A 27,309-nucleotide genomic window follows, 5' to 3' on the forward strand; every position below is an offset into this window, starting at 1 on the left:
TAAAGTGCAAAATGATTTATTATTTGTGCCCTGGTCATATAAGAGCTCTTTGTCACTTCCCACAAGCCGGGTTGTGACACAAACTCGCACTCATTCTTATGTTTAAATAATGTATTGTATAGTGTGTGTGGCAGGCTTACAATGATGGCAAAAAAAACAAACATTTGAGAGTGTGCTGACCCTGGTGCTAGAGGGGTTACGCAGCTAGAGGTTGAATGTTTGAAGGGGTACGGAATATAAAAAGTTTGGGAACCACTGATCTAGAGTATACAATACTGTATGTTTACATAACATTGGCAGCAATAAAACATTGGCAAAATACAAGCAGTGAGTGGGAAATGGTTGGTGTAGGCAATGAGGGGGGGAAAATAATATAGTTCACTTGCCCTTCCTAACCCCAACCTCATCAATCAATCTTTATTGAAACAAAGGTGAAGTACCTCTACATTGCCAAAGAAAAAGATTTGAGAAGACATTGGTGAATATTTCTGTTCTCATAAAAGCCCAAGGTCTTCAGCTAATCATCAGTTTTATTTCTGTGAAAATGAATTGACGCCATGGCGACTCTGAAACCAGGGTTATTGTAGCATTGTTGTGAGAATGCTGTGTTCTCCCCAGTACACCTCAGCCTTGTGCTGACTTTATCTGTAGAGTGCCATTGATGCACTTTGATACAAACACATGTAGGAGTCACTCAGCAGCCTGAGGACAGGCTCTCCAGCCTGGGAGGGGTCACCCCGCGCAAGCTCCTCCTCTGACTGAGACAGGAAGTCACCCACCTCAGGACAAGCCCTGATCTCTGGAATGTTGTAGCCACTCTGGTCATCACCTGAGGGGACTGAAGATTAGGGATCTGACAAGTGATAAGACTAGACATTTACGTCAGGTTGCAGTGTTCTCTACATCAGGTTCAAAGACAAAGTAAGTCACTGGGTATCTAGTGACAAGTAAGACAAATAAATAACTTTACAAGGCAAGGAACAGTCTGCAATTGAACGGAACTATTATTTGTTCCGCACCTCAGAAGAAATGGATTTAGCGGTCTGTTCTTCCTTTTAGAGTAATGTTGTACCAACCCGACATCCACTCAGTAGGTTTTGAAATTAACTTTTGATGGCAACAGACAAGATTCTTAGACAAAGATACAAAAGTATGTGGACACCCCTTCAAATGAGTGGTTTCGACTATTTCAGCTACACCTGTTGTTGACAGGTGTATAAAATCGAGCACACAGCCATGCAATCTCCATAGCCAAATATTTTCAGTAGAATGGCTGTACTGAAGAGCTAAGGGACTTTCAACGTGGGACCGTCATAGGATGCCACCTTTCCAACAAGTCAGTTCTTCTAACCCCCCCCCAATGTTCCAACATCTTCTCAGAGGAGTGGAGGCTGTTATACCAGCAAAGGGGGGACCAACTCCATATTGATGCCCATGATTTTGGAATGAGATGTTCGAAGAGCAGGTGTCCACATACTTTTGGTAATACATTGTAACTGTGTTCTTTGAGGTTAATCTCACCACATCTGTCTGCCATGCTATCAAAGAAGAGCCAGGAGCGAGGGCCAGGGCCATACTTTACAAAGGACACATAGTGGCTGGTGTGGATACAGAGCACAGCGAACAACTGCATTTTGTGCCTGGGTACAGGGGCATCTGCTGGCACCTCCGCTGGCACTGCCAGGGCTTTAGGGCAGTGGCTCTGCCGAGAGGGATGAATGTGCACCTGTCACAAAGGAAGAAGTGGAGATGGAGGATTGGGAAGAGGGAAAGTAGAAAGGGAGATTCAGTTAGATAAACGAGACTAAATCAATATACTTGCAGGTAGAAAAGCTGTAGCTCAGTCATGCTGCTTAACTGTGTAGAGTGGGATCTGAAATGATTGACACCCTTGATAAAGATGAGCATTTTACAGTAGGTATGGGGTTATTTTCTGCTTATGCATTCTCATTTCGATGCTGAACCCACCACTGGTGTACGTGGCCAAAGAGCTCTAATTTCATGTCATCTGACCATAGCACCGGTTCCAATCCAAGTGCCAATGCCATTTAGCAAACTCCTGGAGTTTACATTTGTTGGATGACATGAAAGTAAAGCTCTTTGGCCACACACACCAGTGGTGGGTTCAGCATCGAAATGAGAATGCATGAGCAGAAAAGAACCGCATACCTACTGTAAAATATGGTGGTGGATCTTTGATGTTATGGGGCTATTTTGCTTCCACCGGTCCTGGGGCCCTTGTTTAGGGTAGTCAGTAAGCGCAGATTAAGGATATCAAGGATCTGTAAAGATTTTGTATGGAGGAAGGGTCTAAGATCCCTCCCAATGTGTTCTCCAACTCATAAAACATTCTAGAAGAAGGCTCAATGCTGTTATCCTCGCAAGGTATGGAAAACAGGGGTGTCAATCATTTTGACCCCTACATTTTTTGAGAGAAAAAAGTATTACATGTTAAACAACATTTCTCTGAGCAATTGTATCTGTATAAAATAATATCATTTCATTTTTTTCATATTTATATTATACAGTAATTTTTGCTCATCTTTATCAAGGGGTGGCAGTACTTTCTGACCCTACTGTATACCTGTGTCTTGCAGGTAGTACAATACTGTTTGATTCTTCCTGGCTGGAGCTTGCGGTCTTGTAGGCACTGGGGGCACTCGTACTCTGCCAAACGCCCACAGAGGAAGCATTCTCGGGGGGCTGATGTGAGAAGAAGGTGGAAAGGTGTCACTCAACCTGAAGACAGTTTAGCGAGTTACTGCATGGCCTTACTTTTATTCATAGGTATACGTGGCAGATGTGTGATTATGCGATTGTGCTGAAACTCACAGTTGTATAGAAGATCTGTGATGTCAAATTCTGTTGAGGGGATAATGTAGGGGAACATCTTGTACTTCTTCCCAAACCTTGGCATGTGGACCATGAGGCAGGATGGGATCTGAGGGACATATTAGAGACATTAACGGTCCAATGGAGCCTTTTTGATCTGAATATCAAATCATTTCTGGGTAACAAATAAGTACTCTGCCTTACTGTGGTTGTTTTCAATTAAAATTGTTAAGATCAATTCCTCAAGCAATAATTTTGCTAGGACTATCTGGGGGTGGATTGAGTGGGGAGGGGAAACAGAAAACGAGTTGTTATTGGTAGAGAGGTTTGGAACTCTATTTCTTATTGGTCTATTAAGTCAATTTACTAAGCCAAAACTCCATCCCATCAAAACAGGCAGAATTGTCAGGCAGTCTTCTCAAATAGCTCTTACACTGAAAGGGCATTATCGTAATCTAAACAATTTCACAGTATTATTCCAACTTCACAGTGTGGAAATATATATAAAACACAGGAAAATCATGTTTTTGACTGCACAGGGCCTAAATATTAAAACAAAGTGATTGCCTTCTAAACAAAAGGTGTGCTGACTACAAGGCCTTGTAAATATTGCTCCTTAGATAACCTTGCACAGTATCACCCACCTCCTCAAACTTGAGGCCACAAGACAGCAAGGAGATATCCAGGAGTTGCTGGACAGTGGGAGTCTGTGTCACCTGCTCCTTATCCAGAATAATCTGGAATGTGTAGGCATCCTGAGATGTGTCGTCATTCGACCTGAGGCCCAGAGAACAATCAAGCTAAGCAACTCAGTCATGGCAGTGTCAAATAAGTTCTAACAGACACTCAGAATCCCAGAGAATGGAGATAAGAAGTGTGAGGAGGGGAAGCAAGGACAAATAAGTGGCCTACAGCATAACATGCAAGGAAGAGAACATATATTGGTCAGGTCAACTAGAGAAAGGTGAACTGGTTCAAACCTGAGTTTAAGCAATGACTTCATGCAAAGCACCCGCTGTAGAAGGATTGTGATGAACTCTTCAGGGTCTGCATGGAGGCAGGATAACACCATTTAGGTGAATTTAGAGACACTGCAGCCATTTAAAAAATCCTAATTCAGACCCATAGAATCAGCACTCTGAGAAGTGTGTGTGCATACCTTTCTCTTCTGTTACAAAGGTGTCACACCCGAGCTGCTTGCGGAAGTTCATTACGCTCTCAGCAGGCACAAAACCTTGTCTGTGGATAACACACACACTATTGTCACTCTTGGTGGCCACACACGAAAGATACACACTTTCACATAATACAAACACACATATATACCTGAACATACACTACCAATGTGGCAGAGTAATATCAGACATGCCTTACAACCACATAAAGGCTATTGTGTTTCAGTCTAGGTTGAGTTACAATGTCATAACACCCTTATTTGAAGACCAGCTGATAATACAGGCCTGCATGAGGGTCAAGAGGATCTAGAAAACTGCAAGCACAGACAATGTTTATACCTGCGCAAACGGTTGACAATGTCTTTCTTCAGAGAGCGAGATATGCTCTTTTCTGTGCCATCTGGTTTGTGACAAACACTGTCCAGGGTCATAGATGAGCAGAACAGACTGTGGAGAGAAGTAGTCCTTTACTACAATAAACTGGGCTCAATGAAAAACATGCCCAATAAATAGTGTCACATTTTCATACAATTATGAGAGTTAGGAACAGTGACCTACAGAAAAAACATTTGACCAGAGGGGATTGAGTTAAGTTTACCTGAAGAGAGTGGCGTCGAGGTAGCAGGAGTTATAGTGCCCCTGGATCCCCTTCATCTTGCCCACAAGCAAAGACAGGGCTTCCGACTCAGGGATAGGAGGGACATTCTCATCTGTTTCCTCCAATGGAATGACTTATACAAACCATACAAAAAAACATTATGAAGTACTACTTATAATAGAAATACAACTGGTACATGTTTTATATCTGCTGTTGGTTGGTGGTTGATTCAATGTGTGTTTGGGTGGGAGCTGCAAACTAATGCTTATTAGGTCATGGCATTGTAATAATAGCCTATCTACACTGTTTATGTGTGTGGAATTAGGACCTATATAATTGGTGTCTAACCTGGGGGGATATCTGTTGCTTTCAGGGTCTCCTTTTCAGAGGGGGGACAGAAGAACCTTCCATCTGGACTGCACTTTGTGAGGGGCACAAACAGGGCCCTGCCCCCTTTACAAGTGAAATACTGCTGGCCTCCATACGTCCCATCTGAGCAATTATTCACCTCATAATCCTGATGGCAAAACCACAAAAGAGTTGCTGAGGAATCTAAACTGATTGAGATATTTACATCTCAGGGGAGAATAAGAGGCCAGCTCAAGAACATTGCTTACACAGTTCACATCTTACACTCACCAGCTCAATTCCGGCCCAGTCATTTTTATTTTCTGAAAGGACGCCCATCCACCGGATCACCCCGTATACAGTTATCCCAGTGTTGGATGTTACCTCCACCATGGATCCCACCTCAAAAGGTTGGTGTGACGGGCTTTGGGTTGGGGTTTGGGTGACATTCTGGTCTAAATGGTTGATACCTCTCACTTGTCGTCCACGAGATCCCATATTAGACATGGAGATGATAGGTGGCACCGCCTTTCTGTTTAGACCTGGGGGAGAAGAAGTTGAAGAGGGGTAAAAATGACACATCACATGGTTTCTCTCCTTGTCATGAGACTGACCTGTGGTAAACATGTCTGTTTATCTCCACAAGAGGTATGCAGAGAGCTCAGAGCATGTGATGGCGCTCTGCTGCTACATTCCAGAGCACCTCGGCCAGTTTTACCAGTTCTGTATAAGAACTGCTCTATGCCCCATAGTCAAGCCACAGGTGCTGCTCATTGCCATTCAATATTTCTAAGGGGGAGGGTGGGATCTTTTGCGTGTAGGGGCACCAATTCACAGCAAGTCCTACAGATTAACTTTGAAAGTGATAATAATCATTCAAAGAATTCTGTCTTCTTACATTTTAGTCATTTAGCAGGTGCTCTTATCCAGAGCAACTTACATTTTCATACTTTTTTCCCGAACCAACAACCCTGGAGTTTCAAGTGAGCCACATGTGTCTTTGCAAAGCATGTTTAAAATGAGACCAAGCCACAGGATTCTGAAAGCTGATATTATTTTCCTGGTACCATTGTTCTGCTTTCTTTCAAGAAGATATGTACAGTATGTAGGCCAGGGATGGGCAACTTTGGCTTGTGGGTCTACATACCACCACCTTGCGAGCAAAACATGTTAGCAGCCCCCCTCGTGACAGCAAAGAGAAACATTTTAAGATTTAAAGTTAATTTCCTGGAATTCTACACATTTTTCTATAGGTTGGAGGCAAATGTTTGATCATCAGTTATCATATTAAAAATGGCAATGGGCCCCACCCCGGTTGGTAATTTGATCATGCTTACTACAAGTTTAGATAGATGTTCGCTAGACTAACTTACCAATCTAAAATAAATGAGCTGACATGGACTAATTGAGTGACTGCTGATGCACAACCACATTTCAAAACTATACCTTGTGTATTTTACTATTCTAACTCTCAACAGTAAGTTGAGAACCTGACTGACTCCCCCCTCCCCAAAATAAATTGGCCGACGGTCCTACAAGAGGGGGGCTGCCAGTTGCCAGTTGCATCCCTGATGTAGGCTTGGTGGTTGTATAACTAGAAAAACCAGATAAATGTGTCATATTTGGTAAACAAATACATGTAGGCCTATGTGCTTGCATACTAATCCATGAGAATACATGGGCATTGAACACCAGAAGGTAAACAAACATACAGTACTAACCCTCTGAATAACTGTCTTTCCAGCGAGGGCCAATGCCTACAGAGTATGCTGGGACAACCTGGACAATGTCTGCTGCACTGAACAGGGGGAGAGGAGCTGGCTTCTTAGGGGACACTGTTTGATCAGAGTCCTGGTGAAATGAAAACAGGACAATTACGCTAAATCAGTAAATCAAGTACACTCAATCCCATACAGTAGCTGTGCTGAGAATTTTTACTGGCGAGCTGGAAATACAACAAACTGCTTTCGTGCAACTGCCAATTGCTCAGATAATGTTATCAAGTTTCAGATGTTACGTAAAAGTTAGGTGCTCTAACTAATCAGATAACATTTTGGATCTTCCCCTGAGAGGAACATTCTTGTCTCCTGCTGTCACTCATGTACTGTAAATTAATGAGAGGTTCAGGTGTACTTGACGGGTACAGCTCACAGTGTCTGCCATACTGTGACCACAATAGGCTAAAAGGTTTCTCTTATTGATGAGAGGATCAAACAGACAGTTGACATTCCTGATTATATGCTTATACTTTGGACAAAATGCTGGAATCCATTCCCTACCATATTTGTAGAAATTGCATACTCACCACAAACTCAACCTCAAAGCCCAGCATCAGCAGGTCCCCTTGGTTCTCCTTCTTACCGATCAGCATCAGGTTCCGAACCAGGCCTGGCTGGTGACCTTTCTTGTGCTTAACCACTACCAAGTCATCCTGAGACAGTACACAGATGGCTGAAAAGAGCTGGGGGTTACACAGGAGCTCCAGGCGTTTGCTGGAGGGGGACACGAAGAGCAGCAGCTGGGCCTGGTGTCGGGTGAGGGGGTACGTGTCCTCCCTCTTCACCATGTCCCCGCTCTTAGGATTCCCACTGCTGCCACCTCCGTACAACAGTCCCATCAGCTCTCCCTTATGCATCACTGCTTCCACACGGCCGATGCATCCTCTGGAGAAGCCTTTTCTCACCTTCCCCCGTGTCACTATGAAGAACTGTTCCTTCCCATCTCCTTTAAATTCCATTCCTCTTCTAAAGTGAACAATGGTCCTTGTTGTGTGACTAGCAGGCACCCTGTCAGGGAAAGAAGTAAAGAAGGTATTATTCTATCCTTGTGATTATTCACTTGTATTATGAGAATGTGAGGTCACAGTCATTCCATTGTGCTGTCACGCTCAAAGCATGGCTTTAAAGGTTCTAATGTATAAATAAGTGACAGATAGGTAGGTAGTGGCAGAGGCATATCTCTGGGTAGAGGTGTACACAGATTTTGAAATCAATTCATTTTAGGATGTTTTGTGAAACCACCCTAAAACATGGAATCGTTAAAAAAACGTTGGGATATTTTTTATGCAGTTTTTAACGATAATTCAACATCCAGCTCAGTGATATCATCATAGTTTTGGGATATAGAATACTGGAATGGGATAAAAGGTCAACCATGGTCTGCCAGTATCGGCGCCGCAAAAAGTAAAGTAAACACTTTTCTGTGGATAACCTATCTCCACCTCCTACCGCATGTACAACCGGTAAAGTATTTGTAAATATAATTGTATTTTTTTAGGTCTGACTTCGGTCAGACTGCTAACGTTAAACATTTCATTCAAGAGTTACCCTGATTATCTGCATTGACCCTATCTTGCACTGACTCTATACACACACAATATACAGACTCCACTGACACACACACTATAATCTTTATTCATATTGTTATCTATGCTGATGCCTGGTTACTTGACCCTGCGTCAATCACCTCGTACCAACTGGTACTCCATAGCTATATTTTTGTGTATTTTATTACTCTTGTGTTACTATTTAATTTTGTGTTATTATATTTTAACTGTGCATCGTTGGGAAGGGCTCATGACAAGCATTTCACGGTAACGTCTGCACCCGTTGTATTCGGCGCATGTGACAAATACAACTTTTTAAAAAATATATTTGTATCTGTCTAGAACCAAAATCACATAGCAACTGGCAATAATATCTCTAACAATTATATTGTATTACACTGCCCACAGTCTAGTGTAAACCAATATCGAGTCGCCTACAGTAGTTTCATATGAAATTACTCCATTTAAATTGAGTCAATCTTACCGACCGTTTATACAAGTATCTGAAGAGCAGTTACTCCAAAGTACTACACATTCTTCAGATGACTGGAAGGTACAACTGAATCCTCGGCGACTGTAGCTCAGAATAAGGAAGTATTCCAACGTAGATAGCCTAACTGGTATAATGTAGCACTGTGACCGAACACTCCCATTTCATACTGTCCTCTCCTCACTGAAAGTGACACTTCAGAATGAAGATTGCGATTGTTCTTCAAGAGAATTGTGACAGAGAAAGGGAATAGTAAACTTGTCGTCCACCATGAATGATTCAGCGCCCCCCTCTGCCCAATTGAGACATCACATGTGACTAACACATTTCAGTTTGTACAGTATTTTCTATTTATTAGGGATCCACATTCGCTGCTGCCAAGGCAGCAACTACTCTTCCTTTAGTCCAAACACATTAAGGCACTTACACTGTTGTATCTTTTGTTTTATATGTAATGTATCAACTAACATTATTACACCACTACATATCTACAATACAAAAGGTACAGAAAGGTATGTTTTATCTTTTGTTTTATATGTAATGTAACAATATTACAATGTATATGTGTGTAGAGTGAGTGTGTTTGCGCTTGTATGCGTGTGCCTGTACATGTGTGTGTCCCTTCACAGTCCCTGCTGTTCCATAAAGTGTATTAAAAAAAAAAAAAAATTGCTTGCATCAGTTACCTGATGTGTAATAGAGTTCCATGTAGTCATGGCTCTATGTAGTACTGTGCGCCTCCCATAGTCTGTTCTGGACTTGGGGATTGTGAAGAGACCTCTGATGGCATGTCTTGTGGCGTATGAATGGGTGTCTGAGCTGTGTGCTAGCAGTTTAAACAGACAGCTCTCGGTACATTCAGCTTGTCAACCCTTCTTACAAAAAGCAAGTAGTAGTGAAGTCAATCTCTCTTCCACTTTGAGCCATGAGAGATTGACATTGTTAGCTCCCCGTGTACTTTCAAGGGCCAGCCGTGCTGCCCTGTTCTGAGCCAATTGTAATTTTCCTAAGTCCCTCTTCGTGGCACCTGACCACACTACTGAACAGTAGTCCAGGTGTGACAAAACTAGGGCCTGTAGGACCTGCCTTGATGATAGTGTTGTTTAAAAAGGCAGAGCAGTGCTTTATTATGGACATACAGTACTTCTCCACATCTTAGCTCCTGACGTAATCAATATGTTTTGACCATGACAGTAACCTCAACATTATTCTTTACAAGATTTAGTTGATGTTTAGTGAATGATTTGTCCCAAATACAATTATTTCAGTTTTTGAACTATTGCCACCCATTCTGAAACTAACTGCAGACCTTTTAAGTGTTGCAGTCATTTCACTCGCTGTAGTAGCTGACGTGTAGTGTTGAGTCATCTGCATACATAGACACACTGGCTTAACTGAAAGCCAGTTACATGTTGTTAGTAAAGATTGAAAAAAGTAAGGGGCCTAAACAGCTGCCCTAGGAAATTCCTGATTTTACCTGGATTATGTTGTAGTAGCTTCCATTAAAGAACACCCTCTGTGTTCTGCTAGACAGGTAAGTCATTATCAACAATATAGCAGGGGGTGTAAAGCCATAACACATACGTTTTTCCAGCAGCAGACTATGATCGATAATGTCAAAAGCAGCACTGAAGTAAAAAAAAACAGCCCCCACAATCTTTTCATCAATTCCTCTCAGCCAATCATCAGTCATTTGTGTAAGTGCTGTGCTTGTTGAATGTCCTTCCCTATAAGCGTGCTGAAAGTCTGTTGTCAATTTGTTTACTGTAAAATAGCATTGTATCTGGTCAAACACATTTTTTTACTACTGGTTGGCTATTTGAGCCAGTAAAGGGGGCTTTACTATTATTGACTTTTGCTTCCCTCCAGGCCTGAGGGCACACACTTTCTAGTAGGCTTAAATTGAAGAGAGAGCAAAATCGTCCACTATTATCTTCAGTAATTTTCCATCCAGGTTGTCAGACCCTGGTGGTTTGTTACTTACTCTAGCTCCTGCCTTGGGCCAATAAGTATATATTTTTTAATGCGGGATGTCTATGGCAAGATGCATCATATGTTCTTGTCCAGTGATTTTGTTGTTGTTGTTGTTGTTGTTGAGTAACCACATTTCCATCGACAGTTTTTATGCGAGTAAAGTCATAGCACATAAAAAAACATCATGACAGCTGTGATGGAAACAGTAAGTTTCACAACAATTTGATAAATGCTGACAGATTATTTGTTTGTTCGACGTGGTGGGATCCGGTCAAATGAATTAGTTGAAGTCGGAAGTTTACATACACCTTAGCAAAATACATTTAAACTGCAGGCCTCCTAATTGTCCCTAGAATTTCTAAGTAAACAGCTGGAGGCAGGGCTTTCTCCTATAGAGCTCCATTTTTATGGAATGGTCTGCCTACCCATGTGAGAGATGCAGACTCGGTCTCAACCTTTAAGTCTTTACTGAAGACTCATCTCTTCAGTGGGTCATATGATTGAGTGTTGTCTGGCCCAGGAGTGTGAAGGTGAACAGAAAGGCTCTGGAGCAACGAACCACCCTTGCTGTCTCTGCCTGGTCGGTTCCTCTCTCTCCACTGCGATTCTCTGCCTCTAACCCTATTACAGGGGCTGAGTCACTCGCTTACTGGTGCTTTTTCATGCCGTCCCTAGGAGGGGTGCGTCACTTGAGTGGGTTGAGTCACTGACGTGATCTTCCTGTCTGGGTTGGCGCCCCCCCTTGGGTTGTGCCATGGCGGAGATCTTTGTGGGTTATACTCAGCCTTGTCGCAGGATGGTAAGTTGGTGGTTGAAGATATCCCTCTAGTGGTGTGGGGGCTGTGCTTTGGCGAAGTGGGTGGGGTTATATCCTTCCTGTTTGGCCCTGTCCGGGGGTGTCCTCGGATGGGGCCACAGTGTCTCCTGACCCCTCCTGTCTCAGCCTCCAGTATTTATGCTGCAGTAGTTTGTGTCGGGGGGGCTAGGGTCAGTTTGTCCTATTCGGTGTCCTGTGTGAATCTAAGTGCGTTCTCTAATTCTCTCCTTTTCTCTTTCTCTCTCTTGGAGGACCTGAGCCCTAGGACCGTGCCCCAGGACTACCTGACATGATGACTCCTTGCTGTCCCCAGTCCACCTGGCCGTGCTGCTGCTCCAGTTTCAACTGTTCTGCCTTATTATTATTCGACCATGCTGGTCATTTATGAACATTTGAACATCTTGGCCATGTTCTGTTATAATCTCCCCGGCACAGCCAGAAGAGGACTGGCCACCCCACATAGCCTGGTTCCTCTCTAGGTTTCTTCCTAGGTTTTGGCCTTTCTAGGGAGTTTTTCCTAGCCACTGTGCTTCTACACCTGCATTGCTTGCTGTTTGGGGTTTTAGGCTGGGTTTCTGTACAGCACTTTGAGATATCAGCTGATGTACGAAGGGCTATATGATTTGATTTTGATTTGAAGGTAACAGAGTGAAGGTGGGATAAAAAGCAACTAAGTGTGGCAATTTGTGGTTGACACAAGCAAGATTTTCTTCACATCAGGTAAGTGGCATTGAGTTGCTTCCAAACCAACTACCTGTGTTTTTGTTATGCTCTTTCGGCAAGTTTCCATTTTAGGCTTTGGTCAATGTGTCATCCATGGTCAACTGAGGTAAGCCATCAAAGCTCTTGTCAACAACTTGTGATTGACCACTGCTAGGTTTAAGGCTCAGGACTCACATCAGAGGTTGGTGGGAGGAGCTTTTTTTTTTTTTACTATACCCAGCTGTTTTTATAACCGGCTTTCACACTGTTTCACATAACATTTAAAAAATTGGATAACATTACTATTTGGTCACCAAATAGCCCAGATCTTGCATTTCTACCTCAGCTTTGGCATTATAATCGAATAATGGAACAATGGTGCAATCATGTAGGTAGGTCATCATTGTTTTTATTGCTATATGAAATGTTTTAACCCCCACACGACAATCTGACAAAATACATCCTGTACATACAATACCTTTTCATTTCCCTCAACATATGTTAGATATTTCTTTTGCATAGGCTTTGCACAGAAATGTGCGTGTCACTAGCCAGGTTTCTATCCAACGTTTTTACGTGAGTAAAATGTTTGTCGGTTAAAAAATGTCATGACAGGCCCGATGGAAACAGAACATTTTTCCGTAAACTTTCCAAATGTTGACTAAACAAAATACGCCAGACAAGATATTTTTTGTGTCGGTAAAATTAAGTATGCAAGAAATGTCAGTGGAAATGCTTTTATGCTTAAATATTGATATAAAAGCCTGTTGTGTGGTCCTCCCACTACGACAGTTTATTAGGCTACAGATGAAATAAATTGTGATGAACTTCACAGGGTGGTGAAAGTGCAAGGTGATGAGTTTGATGCTACTTTCCGATAAATATTGAGGATCTTATTCTGGTGACATGATGGTCGATGCTTGTCTAACGTTTTAAAAATAAAAAATAATCTAGATATGTTGTCCTCAGTAGTCTCATCATGTAAACTATACATGCGCTCTAGCCAAAAGCCCGCAATCTGATATCTGCGGATATATCGTAATATCTTTTGTGAGAAAACCATCAGTAGAGTTAAATGCGATGGAAACCATTTAATTTGTAGTTTTTTATTTGGTACATGGAAATTGAACCGCAAAAGGTATCTTTATGTGCACTATGTCATCACGCACAGACTTATCTGCAACATGTCAATTTGATGGAAAAATCTCTGGTGAGAAAATGTGCATATTGTTTTTATGCGGATTTTAGAATATTCGCATTTACATTTGTTGCCATTTGGATGGAAACCTAGCTACTGACAGTGGTTTTCTCTGGCCACACACTATCAAGCGTACAAATGTATCTCATTTGATATGGAGTTTACCATCTCTTGTCATACAGTATATAGTGCAGGTTCAAAAGTAATTTTAGCTGCCAGTGAACAGGTTACAATTCTGACTAACAAGCCTAGTGTTTTGTATCAATTGGGGTAGATTAGGATTCATTTGGGGGAATAGCTTAATCTACACTAGTTATGACTATTTCTCTGTGCTGAAGCATGCTGTCAATCAATTTATGGTGCATTTGTGAGTGTGTGTGTGTGTGGTGCGAGCAGATTGAAGGTTCCTGTTGTTCTTGTGTTAACTGCTGTTGGGTATTCAGTGGCTGAAGTTGCGGTGTCCTGGCTGTTGGAGGTAGGTTGTGTGGGAAGAGTGGCGCTGAGCTCTCAGGCAGACACAGTTCTGCCGCTGGATGCAGCTCCGTGTGAGGTGGCGGCGGTCCACCCAGGTCTGAGCCCTCTGGACACGGGCCACCTGCGTCACCTTAGCCAGCTGTCCAGCCATGGACACTGATTCGCGAATTATTGTGGCGCTTCTTTGGACTGGGAGCTCTGGTTCTGACATGCCGCAGAGAAAGACACAATTGTAAGCCTACAAATGCACACCCACAATTGTTCACAAACAAGCGGACAATCAAAATGTGGAATCAGTGGTAGAACATTGATATTGTAAAAATGCTTTTGACAACTTCCTGTGTCAAACACACAACAGTCTGTTTCTCTCACCTGACGTCAGTTTCTGAGATGGGTTCACTCTCCCCAGTGACAGTTAGGTTGGAGGGACATCTGTAGATAGACGTATTGGCACACTCCACCACCGGCTCCTCCACTGAGCTCACTTCATTGATAGCTTCTGTAAAGGAACAAGAGAGCTAGGGTTACCCATATTATGTCCAGCAGAGCAAACCGATCCCTACTATGTACAGTCCAACCACTACTTCTTGTGAGAAACAGACCTTGATGGTTGACCAGAAACCACCCTTCCTCAAGCATTTCTGCAGGCTTGGATGTCCTCTGGTCTGTAGGGATGTCCTCATCTCGTCCAAAAAACAGACTGGTGAGCTTTCGGAACATGACTGGGTTCTGTTCAAAGTGTTACCTTAGATTCTGGGTCTGAGAATTGGTTGTGATTTGGTGTTGTGAGGTCGTTAGCTGTGTTCTCTCTCTCTTGTCCTTTCCAGTATTTGGCAGGAGGCTCAGACGTAGCAGCAGAGGCTTTGGTTGTGGAAATACTTCTCACAAAGACCTGGTTGATCAAGAGATTAGAAAAAAATCAAGTCTGGTTCCTATAACTCAAACCTGCTATAACAACATTCTCTTCTTGTAATTTTGCATCCTCTTTTGAAAACAACCCCCCTCCCCCAGTGATGAATTAGGAGTGATGTCTAGACCCCACACATCCATACTGGCCCATGGTAATTAATGCAACCTCAGGTCAACTGACCATGGCGGTCATTGATTGGCCAATGAGCCCTTTATGAATATACAGGGCCTAAATAATTAGCACCCCCTGCAGAGCTCTATTGTCAGAGTCCATCTGCTATTAAACTTATTGGGGAGGGGCCAGTCTATACTCTGCAACAGTATAGTAGCATCCCCATAGAATCCTTCAAATATAGTGGAGATACTTTAATAAAATTATAGGACACATTTTCAGGTGTTCTTTTTCTGATATTGCTGTTTGTTGGCAAACGGCTATAATTGTCGGTCTCCGAATGTAACACTTTTTTTCATGCACGCAGGGAATCCCCCTCCACCCCAAGCAGAGAAAGCATGGTTTCTTATGGTAAACCTTGATCAATGTGACTGGGGCTTATCATGCACAAGGTCCCACATTCAGCTTATGAGAACAGTTTTGGGATAGATAAATAAGCGAGCAGATCTAGTGGCACGAGAACCATGGCTGCAGAGTCTAGTGTGGTATTAGGCTCGAGGTTAGGTCGTTGGTTCTAATTCCAGAACTAACAGGGTGAAAAATCTGTCAATGTTCCCTTGAGCAAGGCATTCCACTGCAAAAAGCACAAAGAAGAATGACACCCACCATCTGTGATTAGTTTGAAATTGTTTCTGTAGTTAGAAACAGATAAGCATTCCTGCAACCTTTTGCTTAAGAACACAATTGATTTTCATCATGAGGAAAAGCTATTGGCTTTCTACCCAAAGTTGCAAAGTAAATAGTGTAATCCATTTGATAAACACAAGAGACCAGCAGAATTGATAAAGGTATGTGACAGAAACAGGAACAGCGGCATCTACTGGCCAAAACCTGGTACTTTCACACTCATTTATGGGGGGAATGCAAGTGACCTTTAGCCATTTCTTTGGATTCCTCACTTCTTAATCATTTAAGATATTTGGTACAAATCGGATGTTGAGTACTATATTTATTGAATATTATATTAATCCTATACATTGACATTGCCAATTTGGGTTCAATCAATTAGCTTAATTTCTTAGAATTCAAATTGTCTTTCAACAAAATAATGTTGCTTGAATGCGTATCTCATGTTTCTAACTACAACAACTATTTCGGAACAATCTGAGATGGTGAGTGTCATGGCTTGCTGAAATTAAATGGAACGATCCATGTGATGTTCAGGCGTTCTACCCATGAACTTGATGGCATCAACTCAATTGAGCAAAGATGTGGTCTATGGGAGTGGCTTCCAAAACAAAACGACATCCCCGAAAGCGTCGCATGTGTACGCAACTGGCGTCACTATTCAAAACCTAAACAGCTTGAGCAGAGAACGAGGTTGGGGTACCACTGCAAGACGAAACGAGACAATTTCACGATGACTACAAAATAAAACATGAACGTTAGCTTTATATCAACAGAGAAATAACGTTGAAATGAATAACTGGATATGAAAGCCTACTGGTGTGGTGAGGGTGAAAAACTCAGTCTGATATGAAATGGAGGCGTCTGTAATGACAGCCAGCAGTAGGTCAGCTATAGAAAATACGGGATCTTTTTTTTTTTTAAGATGCCTCTTGTGGATGAATGTTAGGGCTGGGCTCTATAAGCTATTTATACGGACAATACAAAACCGTTTGCAGCAGACCTGTAAACAACTTACACAAGCTGTATTGATAAGGGACCGATTTGGATACATGCCGAATCAAATACGACAGCTTAAAGCTAAATAGACTAGAGGCAAATAAAACGCAGTTTACCTTTATTCGGAGAATATTTCTGTTTGGGTAGGACATTCATTTTATGTTAACCCGAAAATGTCCTTTGAATGAGGTTTTATAACCGATTCCTTGATCAATGGATTTTCCTTTGACGAGGCATCGGTTTAGAACTGCAACCCTGCACTATTTTTTTTCTCCAAAAGATCTGCATCGGTTCTTGATTCCCTGGCTGGTCTTTGCAACTGTTTCTTTAGAAATGTATCGCAGTAACCGTAGCACCACCTCTTCCCCTGCCCATCTTAATTATTCGATGAGTTTAACGGCGGTTGGCATCCAATAAATGTTGCATTACCGCCATCTACTAGACTGGAGTATAACGCTCTTATACTTTGCTTGAAAAAAATCATAAATAAACAAATACCCTACCATTTAACACTACAAGTTACACCACCCCACTCCACTATTTAGTCCTACCGCAGGCCAACAACCTGAAAGGATGGGACACCACCACTTAACACACCCTGCTACTCTTCTGACATAAAGTCTTACACACCCAAATACCTCTGCAACTGCCATCACAATCTCAATTCTGCGACTTTCGTTCCATCCCTGCAGTACAGTTGATAACCATTGCCAGAAATGCTAAAAATCCAATCTTACTGACACATACAGTACCAGTCAAAAGTTTGGACACACCTATTCATTCAAGGGTTTCTCTTTATTTTAGAATAATAGTGAAGACATCAAAACTACGAAATAACACATATGGAATCATGTAGTAACCAAAAAAGTGTTAAACAAATATATTTTATATTTGAGAATATTCAAAGTAGCCACCGTTCTTTTTGATGACAGCTTGCCCCACACACTCCTCTATTCTCCATTTGCCTCTATACTCCACACACACACTGGCAGCAGAAGAGGCAATTGCCTCAGGTCTTACCTCATCAAGGGGCCTCGTGAGTTGGACATAATAAAAAATAAAAAATATCCGCTTGAGGCCCCCCCCAAGCTCCGCTTAAGGCATAATAAATAAAATATTAAATTATTATTATTATTTAATAAATAAAATAAAAATATTTTGAAAAGAAGGTCGACGACATCCGATCCTCGTTTGCTAAGTCAAACGACACCGCTGGTTCTGCTCACACTGCCCTACCCTGTGCTCTGACCTCTTTCTCCCCTCTCTCTCCAGATGAAATCTCGCGTCTTGTGACGGCCGGCCGCCCAACAACCTGCCCGCTTGACCCTATCCCCTCCTCTCTTCTCCAGACCATTTCCGGAGACCTTCTCCCTTACCTCACCTCGCTCATCAACTCATCCCTGACCGCTGGCTACGTCCCTTCCGTCTTCAAGAGAGCGAGAGTTGCACCCCTTCTGAAAAAACCTGCACTCGATCCCTCCGATGTCAACAACTACAGACCAGTATCCCTTCTTTCTTTTCTCTCCAAAACTCTTGAACGTGCCGTCCTTGGCCAGCTCTCCCGCTATCTCTCTCAGAATGACCTTCTTGATCCAAATCAGTCAGGTTTCAAGACTAGTCATTCAACTGAGACTGCTCTTCTCTGTATCACGGAGGCGCTCCGCACTGCTAAAGCTAACTCTCTCTCCTCTGCTCTCATCCTTCTAGACCTATCGGCTGCCTTCGATACTGTGAACCATCAGAACCATCAGAGAATCTGTCTCCTCACCACGCGCTCTCACCACTGGTGTCCCCCAGGGCTCTGTTCTAGGCCCTCTCCTATTCTCGCTATACACCAAGTCACTTGGCTCTGTCATAACCTCACATGGTCTCTCCTATCATTGCTATGCAGACGACACACAATTAATCTTCTCCTTTCCCCCTTCTGATGACCAGGTGGCGAATCGCATCTCTGCATGTCTGGCAGACATATCAGTGTGGATGACGGATCACCACCTCAAGCTGAACCTCGGCAAGACGGAGCTGCTCTTCCTCCCGGGGAAGGACTGCCCGTTCCATGATCTCGCCATCACGGTTGACAACTCCATTGTGTCCTCCTCCCAGAGCGCTAAGAACCTTGGCGTGATCCTGGACAACACCCTGTCGTTCTCAACTAACATCAAGGCGGTGGCCCGTTCCTGTAGGTTCATGCTCTACAACATCCGCAGAATACGACCCTGCCTCACACAGGAAGCGGCGCAGGTCCTAATCCAGGCACTTGTCATCTCCCGTCTGGATTACTGCAACTCGCTGTTGGCTGGGCTCCCTGCCTGTGCCATTAAACCCCTACAACTCATCCAGAACGCCGCAGCCCGTCTGGTGTTCAACCTTCCCAAGTTCTCTCACGTCACCCCGCTCCTCCGCTCTCTCCACTGGCTTCCAGTTGAAGCTCGCATCCGCTACAAGACCATGGTGCTTGCCTACGGAGCTGTGAGGGGAACGGCACCTCAGTACCTCCAGGCTCTGATCAGGCCCTACACCCAAACAAGGGCACTGCGTTCATCCACCTCTGGCCTGCTCGCCTCCCTACCACTGAGGAAGTACAGTTCCCGCTCAGCCCAGTCAAAACTGTTCGCTGCTCTGGCTCCCCAATGGTGGAACAAACTCCCTCACGACGCCAGGACAGCGGAGTCAATCACCACCTTCCGGAGACACCTGAAACCCCACCTCTTTAAGGAATACCTAGGATAGGATAAAGTAATCCTTCTCACCCCCCCCCCCTTAAAAGATTTAGATGCACTATTGTAAAGTGGCTGTTCCACTGGATGTCATAAGGTGAATGCACCTATTTGTAAGTCGCTCTGGATAAGAGCGTCTGCTAAATGACTTAAATGTAAATGTAAATGTAAATAGATAGTAATAATAAAATACCCACCAAAATCCTTCTGTTAGGTATATTGTATCTTTTGAAATCGGCATTCCACATCCGCGGTGGAAGGGGTTGACACTACTGACCACCAGTGGTGGAAAAAGTACCCAATTGTCAAACTTGAGTAAAAGTAAAGACACCTTAATAGAAAATTACTCAAGTAAAACTGAGTCACCCAGTAAAATACTACTCGAGTAAATGTCTAAAAGTATTTGGTTTTAAATATACTTAGGTATCAAAAGTTAAAAGTACAAATTATTTCAAAGACAGCACCATTTTCTTGTATGTTTTATTTACTTACAGAAAGCCAGGGGCACATTCCAACACTCAGACATAATTTACAAATGAAGCATGTGTGTTTAGTGAGTCCATTGGACCCTTTTCCTGTCTTGCTAAGCATTCCAAATGTAACGAGTACTTTTTGGTGTCAGGGAAAATGTATGGAGTAAAAAGTGAATTATTTTCTTTAGGAATGTAGTGAGGTAAAAAAAAATGTTGTCAAAAAAAATGTGTAAAGTACAGAACCGCCAAAACTACTTAAATAGTACTTTAAAGTATTTTTACTTAAGTATCTTAAACCACAGCCACAAAGTCATAATTATGGCAAAACCCCGCCTATTTCTACAATTTCAATTCTTAAAATCTGATTTTAAACCTAACCCTAACCTTAACCTCACTGCTAACCTTATGCCTAACCCTAACCTCAAACTAAGATCATCTGTACACAACACAACATTTTGTCCCTGATCTGAGCCACAAGAAATGGCCATATGGGTTCTGGCTTTGTTTCATTTTACACTTTTGAAATGTACAGCGACAGAATTCAGAACATGGGCCATTCTTACAGTATTCTCCTGTACACCAAGTCAGAACCATATGATAAATATAAGGGGCATATAAGCAGACAATGAAAGCTCTTCTAATATTTGACAATTACATTTCTCTAAAACAAGCTATAGGCTACATGTGCACCACCAAGTCAGAACAGTAGGCTAAGCTATGAGAGGGAAAGGCACCAAATTGTTAGGGTGAGGCACATGGGCTACTAACATCTTACTATACAACAAACACTTAGTATTGCTTTTTTTAGCTACAGTATACATATCTCTCTGGCATATTACATCATTTATGCGGCAGCATACAATACCTTTTTGGACTCACCTTGTGCTGTGCTCACTAGAACAGGAAGATGGCGCGGTGGTCCTTCATGTGGACACATTTTGTCATTAAACTTTGTCATCGAAGTCTGGCATTCTCTGGATTTATGGTGCTTTCAAGACAACTGCGAACTCTGAAAAAACCAAGATTGAAATATGACGTCAAGGATCTTCAGGTAGGAGCTCTTGCTCTTGGTAGCTAAGATATTGAAAGCATGATGTTGTCAGGATCAGTTCAATCAAAGCTACATTAGATAACGTGATTTGACATCCCTTTATCTGTGGCCAATGTCCTTGAGCTTTCTTGGATGGGCACTTCTAATGTAAGTCTATGGCAGCACCTAAGGGGCTTACATTTTCGAGCTCTCCCTGTAGATTTTGCAGTGACGTATTGTCCCCATGAGTGACAAAGCACTGAGCCAATCATGGTGCAACTAGAGAACATTACCAACCCTTAGGCTCTGTAATTTACACTGGCTGCCCCAACAGAAAGCACTGAGCTAGGCTGAAACACTTGTTTTTTGAAACACCTGTAAGCTCAATGCAATGTAGGACATCACATCAAATCAAATCTATTTATAAAGACCTTCTTACATCAGCTGATATCTCAAAGTGCTGTACAGAAACCCAGCCTAAAACCCCAAACAGCAAGCAATGCAGGTGTAGAAGCACGGTGGCTAGGAAAAACTCCCTAGAAAGGACAGAACCTAGAGAGGAACCAGGCTATGAGGTGTGGCCAGTCTACTTTTGGCTGTGCTGGGTGGAGATTATAACAGAACATGGCCAAGATGTTCAAATGTTCATAGATGACCAGCAGGGTCAAATAATAATAATCACAGTGGTTGTCAAGGGTGCAACATGTCAGCACCTCAGGAGTAAATGTCAGTTGGCTTTTCATAGCCGATCTCCTCCGCTCCTGCTGTCTCTAGAGAGTTGAAAACAGCAGGTCTGGGACAGGTAGGACATCTTGTCGAACTGAAACCTGCTGATATTGAACTTGATTCAGATACCATTTCCACCCAAAAGGTGGCGTCATGAAACTACCAGCAGCAAATGAGGCACTGGTACCGGCAAATCGGGTGTATTTTCTTGACATAATGCATTCTTGCCAAGTGTTGGTATTCACACAATAGTTAGTATACACACAATACTAAAACAATTTTCGTATCTGAATAAGGGGTCTTTTATCCAAATGTTGCATGTTGAAAATGCTGAACAAAACCATTAGAAAGGCCAGTCGCACTAGCATTGATAGAATCGGCACACACCAAACGATCATTCTTTTGTTTTAGACATACTGACGTCTTAAAGAACAAGCATTATTGTCTTGAAGTCGAATAAGACAATAATGCTTGTCTGTATAGTGATATGACAAGGTTGCGCAAGTCTCCATAGAAGGTTCATTTTTTTAAAGTAATTTTATTTAACCTGGCAAGTCAGTTAAAAACGATCACGACCGGGTGTGAAACAGCACGGGATCGAACCAGGGTCTGTAGTGACGCCTCTAGCACTGAGATGCAATGCCTTACACCACTGCGCCATTCGGGAGCAAATAGGGCAACGTGTTCATGCACGAGTGTATAATTTGCATAATTGGAATAGCCAATACTATTGCGTGATGTGTGTTATCTGCAGGTCAATGCGATCAAGGCCGGGTGAACGCTTTGGGGGACATGTTTTTGTTTAGGAATGGGTAAGCGAGTGGTCTCATCCTGCGCTCATGCGGAGGTGGGGTGTGCCCTCAGGGCGTCATAGTATTTCAGCAGAGGACAGAGCAGCATTTTGGAGACAGTCCGTTATTTAGACAGTCACACAGTGGTCCACAGTTGAGCAGGTTGAGACAAACGGGTAGACTATAAGTTTCAACGATATATTATTCTTTATATTCCGCTATTCTCATGTGGGTCTAAGTCGTAGACGTCTGTCTATTTCCAAAGTTTGAACCCGTGACTGGTGGATATTTTTACGAACATATTTCGCAAAGTGGAAAAATGCCTCGGTCTTTCTTGGTCAAAAAGTATTTCGCCAATAAAAAACCCAACTATAGTGAACTGGAGTGTCAAAATGGTGAGTAGCTTTACTTTATTAATTGTATGAAGTAGAATGCATTACATAAATACATAAAACATTACAGAATAGGTAACCATCTGTTTTCTCTATTATTCCTCCTTACAATAAACCTCTGGGGATATGTTTTACTTGATCCACTTTTACTTGTGTTGCCCAAACATAAACTGTCTCCACGTTGGCAACCTGTACAAATCATATTCGATTTTTTCAAGTAGGCTCGTTGTAAAAAAAAAAATTAAAAAAAAGGTAGTTCCCCCTAAACTGCACAGAGCTGCAATACATTTTTTTCTACCCCATGTGAATACGTGGGAGGAAATGGCCCATGAAATCTCAGCTTGGTTGAATCTCTAATGTTTCTGGTGTAAAATGCTCTGGACTTTTATAAAGATATCACAGAGAAACCTGACAGGCAGTTGTTGCTTTACAAGTTGAAAATATATGGCCTATCCAAACTTCATCAAATCAAATGTATTTATATAGCCCTTCGTACATCAGCTGATATCTCAAAGTACTGTACAGAAACCCAGCCTAAAACCCCAAACAGCAAGCAATGCAGGTGTAGAAGCACGGTGGCTAGGAAAAACTCCCTAGAAAGGCCAAAACCTAGGAAGAAACCTAGAGAGGAACCAGGCTATGTGGGGTGGCCAGTCCTCTTCTGGCTGTGCCGGGTGGAGATTATAACAGAACATGGCCAAGATGTTCAAATGTTCATAAATGACCAGCATGGTCGAATAATAACAAGGCAGAACAGTTGAAACTGGAGCAGCAGCACAGTCAAGTGGACCGGGGACAGCAAGGAGTCATCATGTCAGGTAGTCCTGGGGCACGGTCCTAGGGCTCAGGTCCTCCGAGAGAGAGAAAGAAAGAAAGAGAGAATTAGAGAGAGCATATGTGGGGTGGCCCGTCCTCTTCTGGCTGTGCCAGAATGTTAATTATCTATTCATTATGTTGTGTTCCAGTTACATTTAATTATATGTCCATGATGAAAACGTCTCAGTAACATTTACAGCACAGCTGACAGAATTTCTATAACCTAACCCTCTTCCTCATCCCTCAGCCACCTCACTGGAGAGGTACCCACTAGCTAAGCTTCCAGCAGGGGACAATAACTTAGCTGCCACCTGTTACACAACAGGACTGGTATGGGACGTGAGCTTCCTTCCAGCCCTCTACGTCCCCACATCCCCCACTGATGCCTCTCCCACCCCCGGTCCCCTGGACCTCAGCTCCCCATCCAGCCTCAGCAGCAGTGCCAGTAGCAGTGGGGAGGAGGACGAGGGGCGCACCTCTGACCCACCCAGCCCCGAGCCCACAGACACCTACCACCCCCCCCAGCGCCCCAAACGCACAGGCATCAAGAGCCATGGGGCCCTGACCGAGGACGAGAGAGTGGCCCCAGTCACTGCAGCAAGGCCAGCCTTCTTCTGCAAGCACTGCCCTAAAGAGTACACCAGCCTGGGGGCGCTGAAGATGCATATCCGCTCGCACACACTACCCTGTGTATGCCCCACCTGCGGGAAAGCCTTCTCCAGGCCCTGGCTGCTGCGCGGCCACATTCGCACACACACAGGTAAGAACTCATACACTTTCCATTGGATATTACTTTGGTAGATGGCAGGGGCAATTATTCAGTTAATTAGATCAACACCTGCAGTTTGACCAACAAGCCCAAAGGGCTTTGTATTGATCACTCATTGTGTTCTACCACACTGTAACAATGACTCCCTGAGAATGATCTTATCATTGGCTACTCTGTGAGACAACAGAATGGATGATAACATTGTGATGAAGGGGACAAAGAACATAAGGAATCTTTCAGCTTTCAAACGGCCCACTTACTACCAGCAGCAACTTGAAAGTAATTTGGCACTGATTTAATCATGTTAATTCAAGTGTGGTCCTGATCCTGACACCAGATTCATATTACCCTTTAAATGAGCTGTATTCATTGAGGTGTTAATTAACCCCTCTGGTGAGCTCCGAGACAGCCAAATTGATGTAGTTGTGTGTATTGCTAATCAAAGCGAAGGTTCACAGAACCCGTCTCATACACAGGCTTACAATTTTTAAATGTGTTCCTTTATTTAACTAGGCAAGTCGGTTAAGAACAAATTCTTGATTTACAATGACGGCCTACCGGGGAGCAGTGTGTTAACTGTCTTGTTCAGGGGGCAGAATGACAGCTTTTTACCTTGTCAGCTCGGTGATTCAATCCAGCAACCTTTCGGGTTACTGGCCCAACGCTCTAACCACTAGGCTACCTGCCACCCTGAAACATCACACAGTTAGTGTCATGCATCTCAATCCAATGCTCCTCCAACCATCTCCTCCTTCTCAGGTGAGCGGCCGTTCTCCTGCCAACACTGTAACCGTGCCTTCGCCGACCGCTCCAACCTGCGGGCGCACCTGCAGACCCACGCTGAGGTGAAGAAGTACCAGTGTGGCGTGTGTTCCCGTACCTTCAGCCGCATGTCCCTCCTCCAGAAACACAGCGCAGTCAGCTGCTCCACCTCTTCCACAGCATGAGCAGGAAGGGGCCATGGAGTTTTCCCAACAGAGACCTCAGGGCGGTAGGGGAGTCTACAGACTCATATCACCAGCAAGACCAGAGGAGCCTGAACCAATCTGCCAACAGAGACCATTAACTCACCGTTAACTGGTAGGAGAGGAAGTTGACCCTGACTCGTATCTCTTTGGATGGAACTTCCACAGCCATCTCAGTTTCAATCTCATTTAAAGAAGAAGAACATTTTTCAAACTCCTCCCATTTCAAGTCTGGTAGATGTTTTGGACTGTAAGTAACTCTGTACTCCTGCCATTCTCCCAGTCCCAACTTAGTTATTTCCGCATATACAGTAGTGGATTCATGAGGGTTAGTGGTGCCATTGTTTTTGTCTATCCCGGCCTTTGTCCTGGCCAGACAAGTTCAGGATCATCGTGGCCTAGACACAGCTGCTGAGAGAGGTAGGGGTGCGTGTGTGAGATACATCTCTCAGCATGACACACACACACACACACACACACACACACACACACACACACACACACACACACACACACACACACACACACACACACACACACACACACACAGCTGTCCCTGGTAGAGTGGTGTAGATAGACAAGGTGCTAACAGGTGCTCTGGCCCTGACCTTCACTGGGCTGATAACAGGTGACTTCCACCTCCCCCAGAAAGAGGAAGTATGTCATCATCACAAAGAGGATGGGGTCCGTTGGTCCCTTTGTGTGCATGTCTCTAGTGGGTGCGTCTTAAGCTTTTACTTTGACTACATCAAGCCCAGATGTAATCTGATGTGTTTCAAAGACAGGATAAAGCCATTTGTTTCTGTTGTTATTCCTTATGGAAGCTCTCAGCTTTCAATGTCGTTTTAATTCCTGAATGATAATCTAAGCCGTGCACTCCAGGTTACCACAGTGTTAATTATTGCCATTGTTCTCTACAATGATGGAGAGAACAGTCTTTCCCATGCCATTTTTGTAAGATATAAACTTGTTTTGTGAAATGTATTCTTTCTAAACCAAAGATGTGTCTTCTTGCCTCAGCTGGTAGTTTTACCATTATGCATCAAACAGTCAGAACTGTGGGGAAGGAGGTGACCAAATGCCTTGTCTAAAATGTTTACGTCATAGAGGCACGGTTTCACAGCCCTGGCTGTAAAGAGGTGAATTTTACATTTCCTAAACCTTATGGTTTGCAGTGCGGTGTCCAGATTGTATGTAGTCTTATTTTTTACTGTGTTTGTGTTTTTCACTTCTATTTCAATTATTTCATAGCTGATGGATTTGCATTCAATAAAATAATTTATGTTTCTAAAAAGTATTGTTTTACCTTTTTTTTTTTTTGAAGGAGAGTCTAGCACTACTTAATACAACAACCGTATATGCATGTTTGGTTGGAGACTGTTAATTGGAATAGGGTTCTCTTTCAACAACTGGAAATGTAGTCTGTTGGGAGTGAATGAGCAGTTTGAATATCCCATTGTGATGTTTAGTGGGAGGCAGGTGTGCAGGTGAACACACTGAGTGATGGACAAGGACTACTGCGTACACTGGCTCCATCTCTCCACCTGCCACCGCCTCCTGCAGCCACTGTGCAAACAGTGTGTGTGTGTGTGTGCGTGTGAAAGAGAGAGTAGATTTGTTGGACAACATTCATCTGATTTAAACTTGTTCTAGGTCTGTATTTCCTTAGTTGAGGGAGTTGAAGCTCCTACTATGTAGCCCAGACAGTGAGTCAGTCTGTGTAGCCAGGAGAGTCTAAGTTCCCATGGTGCTCAGGGGTGGGTTTCCCAAAAGCATCGTAGAACAAAGATCATCTTTCGTCCATTTTAGTTTAAATGGAATTAAGACCTTAGTGCTATGATGCTTTTGGGAAACGTATCCAAGGTCTGGTCAGAGCAGCGAGGGTGTGTGGGCTGTTGCCGAGGGTGAGATGAGCTGTTCCACTCAGCCTCTCTGTCTGCTGGAGCTTCTAGTTGCACGGTTCTTAAACTCCACATTTTCTTCTCAGTCA

General features: G+C 43.3%; 2 protein-coding genes and 1 long non-coding RNA gene across 6 annotated transcripts; 1 reads left to right on the plus strand and 2 right to left on the minus strand.

The window, feature by feature from the left end:
* Positions 1-8,966, minus strand: LOC118400112 (ubiquitin carboxyl-terminal hydrolase CYLD-like). 3 transcript variants are annotated; one of them, XM_052473315.1, is made up of 14 exons: positions 8,767-8,965; positions 7,259-7,739; positions 6,675-6,804; positions 5,245-5,495; positions 4,954-5,122; positions 4,606-4,738; positions 4,347-4,454; positions 3,992-4,071; positions 3,813-3,879; positions 3,477-3,609; positions 2,833-2,941; positions 2,585-2,703; positions 1,522-1,726; positions 1-838 (listed from the first exon to the last, which is right to left on the minus strand). In XM_052473315.1, the coding sequence occupies exons 2-14, from the start codon at positions 7,688-7,690 to the stop codon at positions 642-644; spliced, it is 2,133 nt and encodes a 710-aa protein (XP_052329275.1). In that variant the 5' UTR covers positions 7,691-7,739; positions 8,767-8,965; the 3' UTR covers positions 1-641. The 3 variants fall into 3 exon arrangements, with proteins under 3 accessions (XP_052329275.1, XP_035652492.1, XP_035652489.1); XM_035796599.2 differs by having other exon boundaries at positions 1-829; positions 8,767-8,964; XM_035796596.2 differs by having other exon boundaries at positions 695-1,726; positions 8,767-8,966.
* Positions 5,230-26,613, plus strand: snai1a (snail family zinc finger 1a). Of its 2 annotated transcripts, none has more exons than XM_035796601.2 (3): positions 5,230-5,363; positions 23,833-24,345; positions 25,114-26,613. In XM_035796601.2, the coding sequence occupies exons 1-3, from the start codon at positions 5,345-5,347 to the stop codon at positions 25,299-25,301; spliced, it is 720 nt and encodes a 239-aa protein (XP_035652494.1). In that variant the 5' UTR covers positions 5,230-5,344; the 3' UTR covers positions 25,302-26,613. The 2 variants fall into 2 exon arrangements, with proteins under 2 accessions (XP_035652494.1, XP_035652493.1); XM_035796600.2 differs by lacking the exon at positions 5,230-5,363 and adding an exon at positions 22,345-22,772.
* On the minus strand, positions 12,390-17,045 carry LOC127910286 (uncharacterized). The gene is made up of 3 exons (XR_008074120.1): positions 16,757-17,045; positions 14,536-14,825; positions 12,390-14,432 (listed from the first exon to the last, which is right to left on the minus strand). It is a non-coding gene; the product is annotated as an uncharacterized LOC127910286 (long non-coding RNA).
* Positions 26,614-27,309: the final 696 nt, after the last annotated feature.

This window comes from Oncorhynchus keta, chromosome 21 (genome assembly GCF_023373465.1).
Source record: "Oncorhynchus keta strain PuntledgeMale-10-30-2019 chromosome 21, Oket_V2, whole genome shotgun sequence".
NCBI classification, from domain to species: domain Eukaryota; kingdom Metazoa; phylum Chordata; class Actinopteri; order Salmoniformes; family Salmonidae; genus Oncorhynchus; species Oncorhynchus keta.

Excerpts from the sequence above, each read along its gene's own strand:
- LOC118400112 (XM_035796596.2), bottom strand. The coding sequence starts at position 7,690 with ATGGAATTTAAAGGAGATGGGAAGGAACAGTTCTTCATAGTGACACGG. Across the intron at positions 6,805-7,258 it reads GCTTTGAGGTTGAGTTTGTG|GACTCTGATCAAACAGTGTC; the intron begins GTGAGTATGCAA and ends TCATTTCACCAG. Across the intron at positions 1,727-2,584 it reads GTACTACCTGCAAGACACAG|GTGCACATTCATCCCTCTCG; the intron begins GTATACAGTAGG and ends CCTTTGTGACAG.
- snai1a (XM_035796600.2), top strand. The coding sequence starts at position 22,697 with ATGCCTCGGTCTTTCTTGGTCAAAAAGTATTTCGCCAATAAAAAACCC. Across the intron at positions 22,773-23,832 it reads TGAACTGGAGTGTCAAAATG|CCACCTCACTGGAGAGGTAC; the intron begins GTGAGTAGCTTT and ends CTCATCCCTCAG. Across the intron at positions 24,346-25,113 it reads CCACATTCGCACACACACAG|GTGAGCGGCCGTTCTCCTGC; the intron begins GTAAGAACTCAT and ends CCTCCTTCTCAG.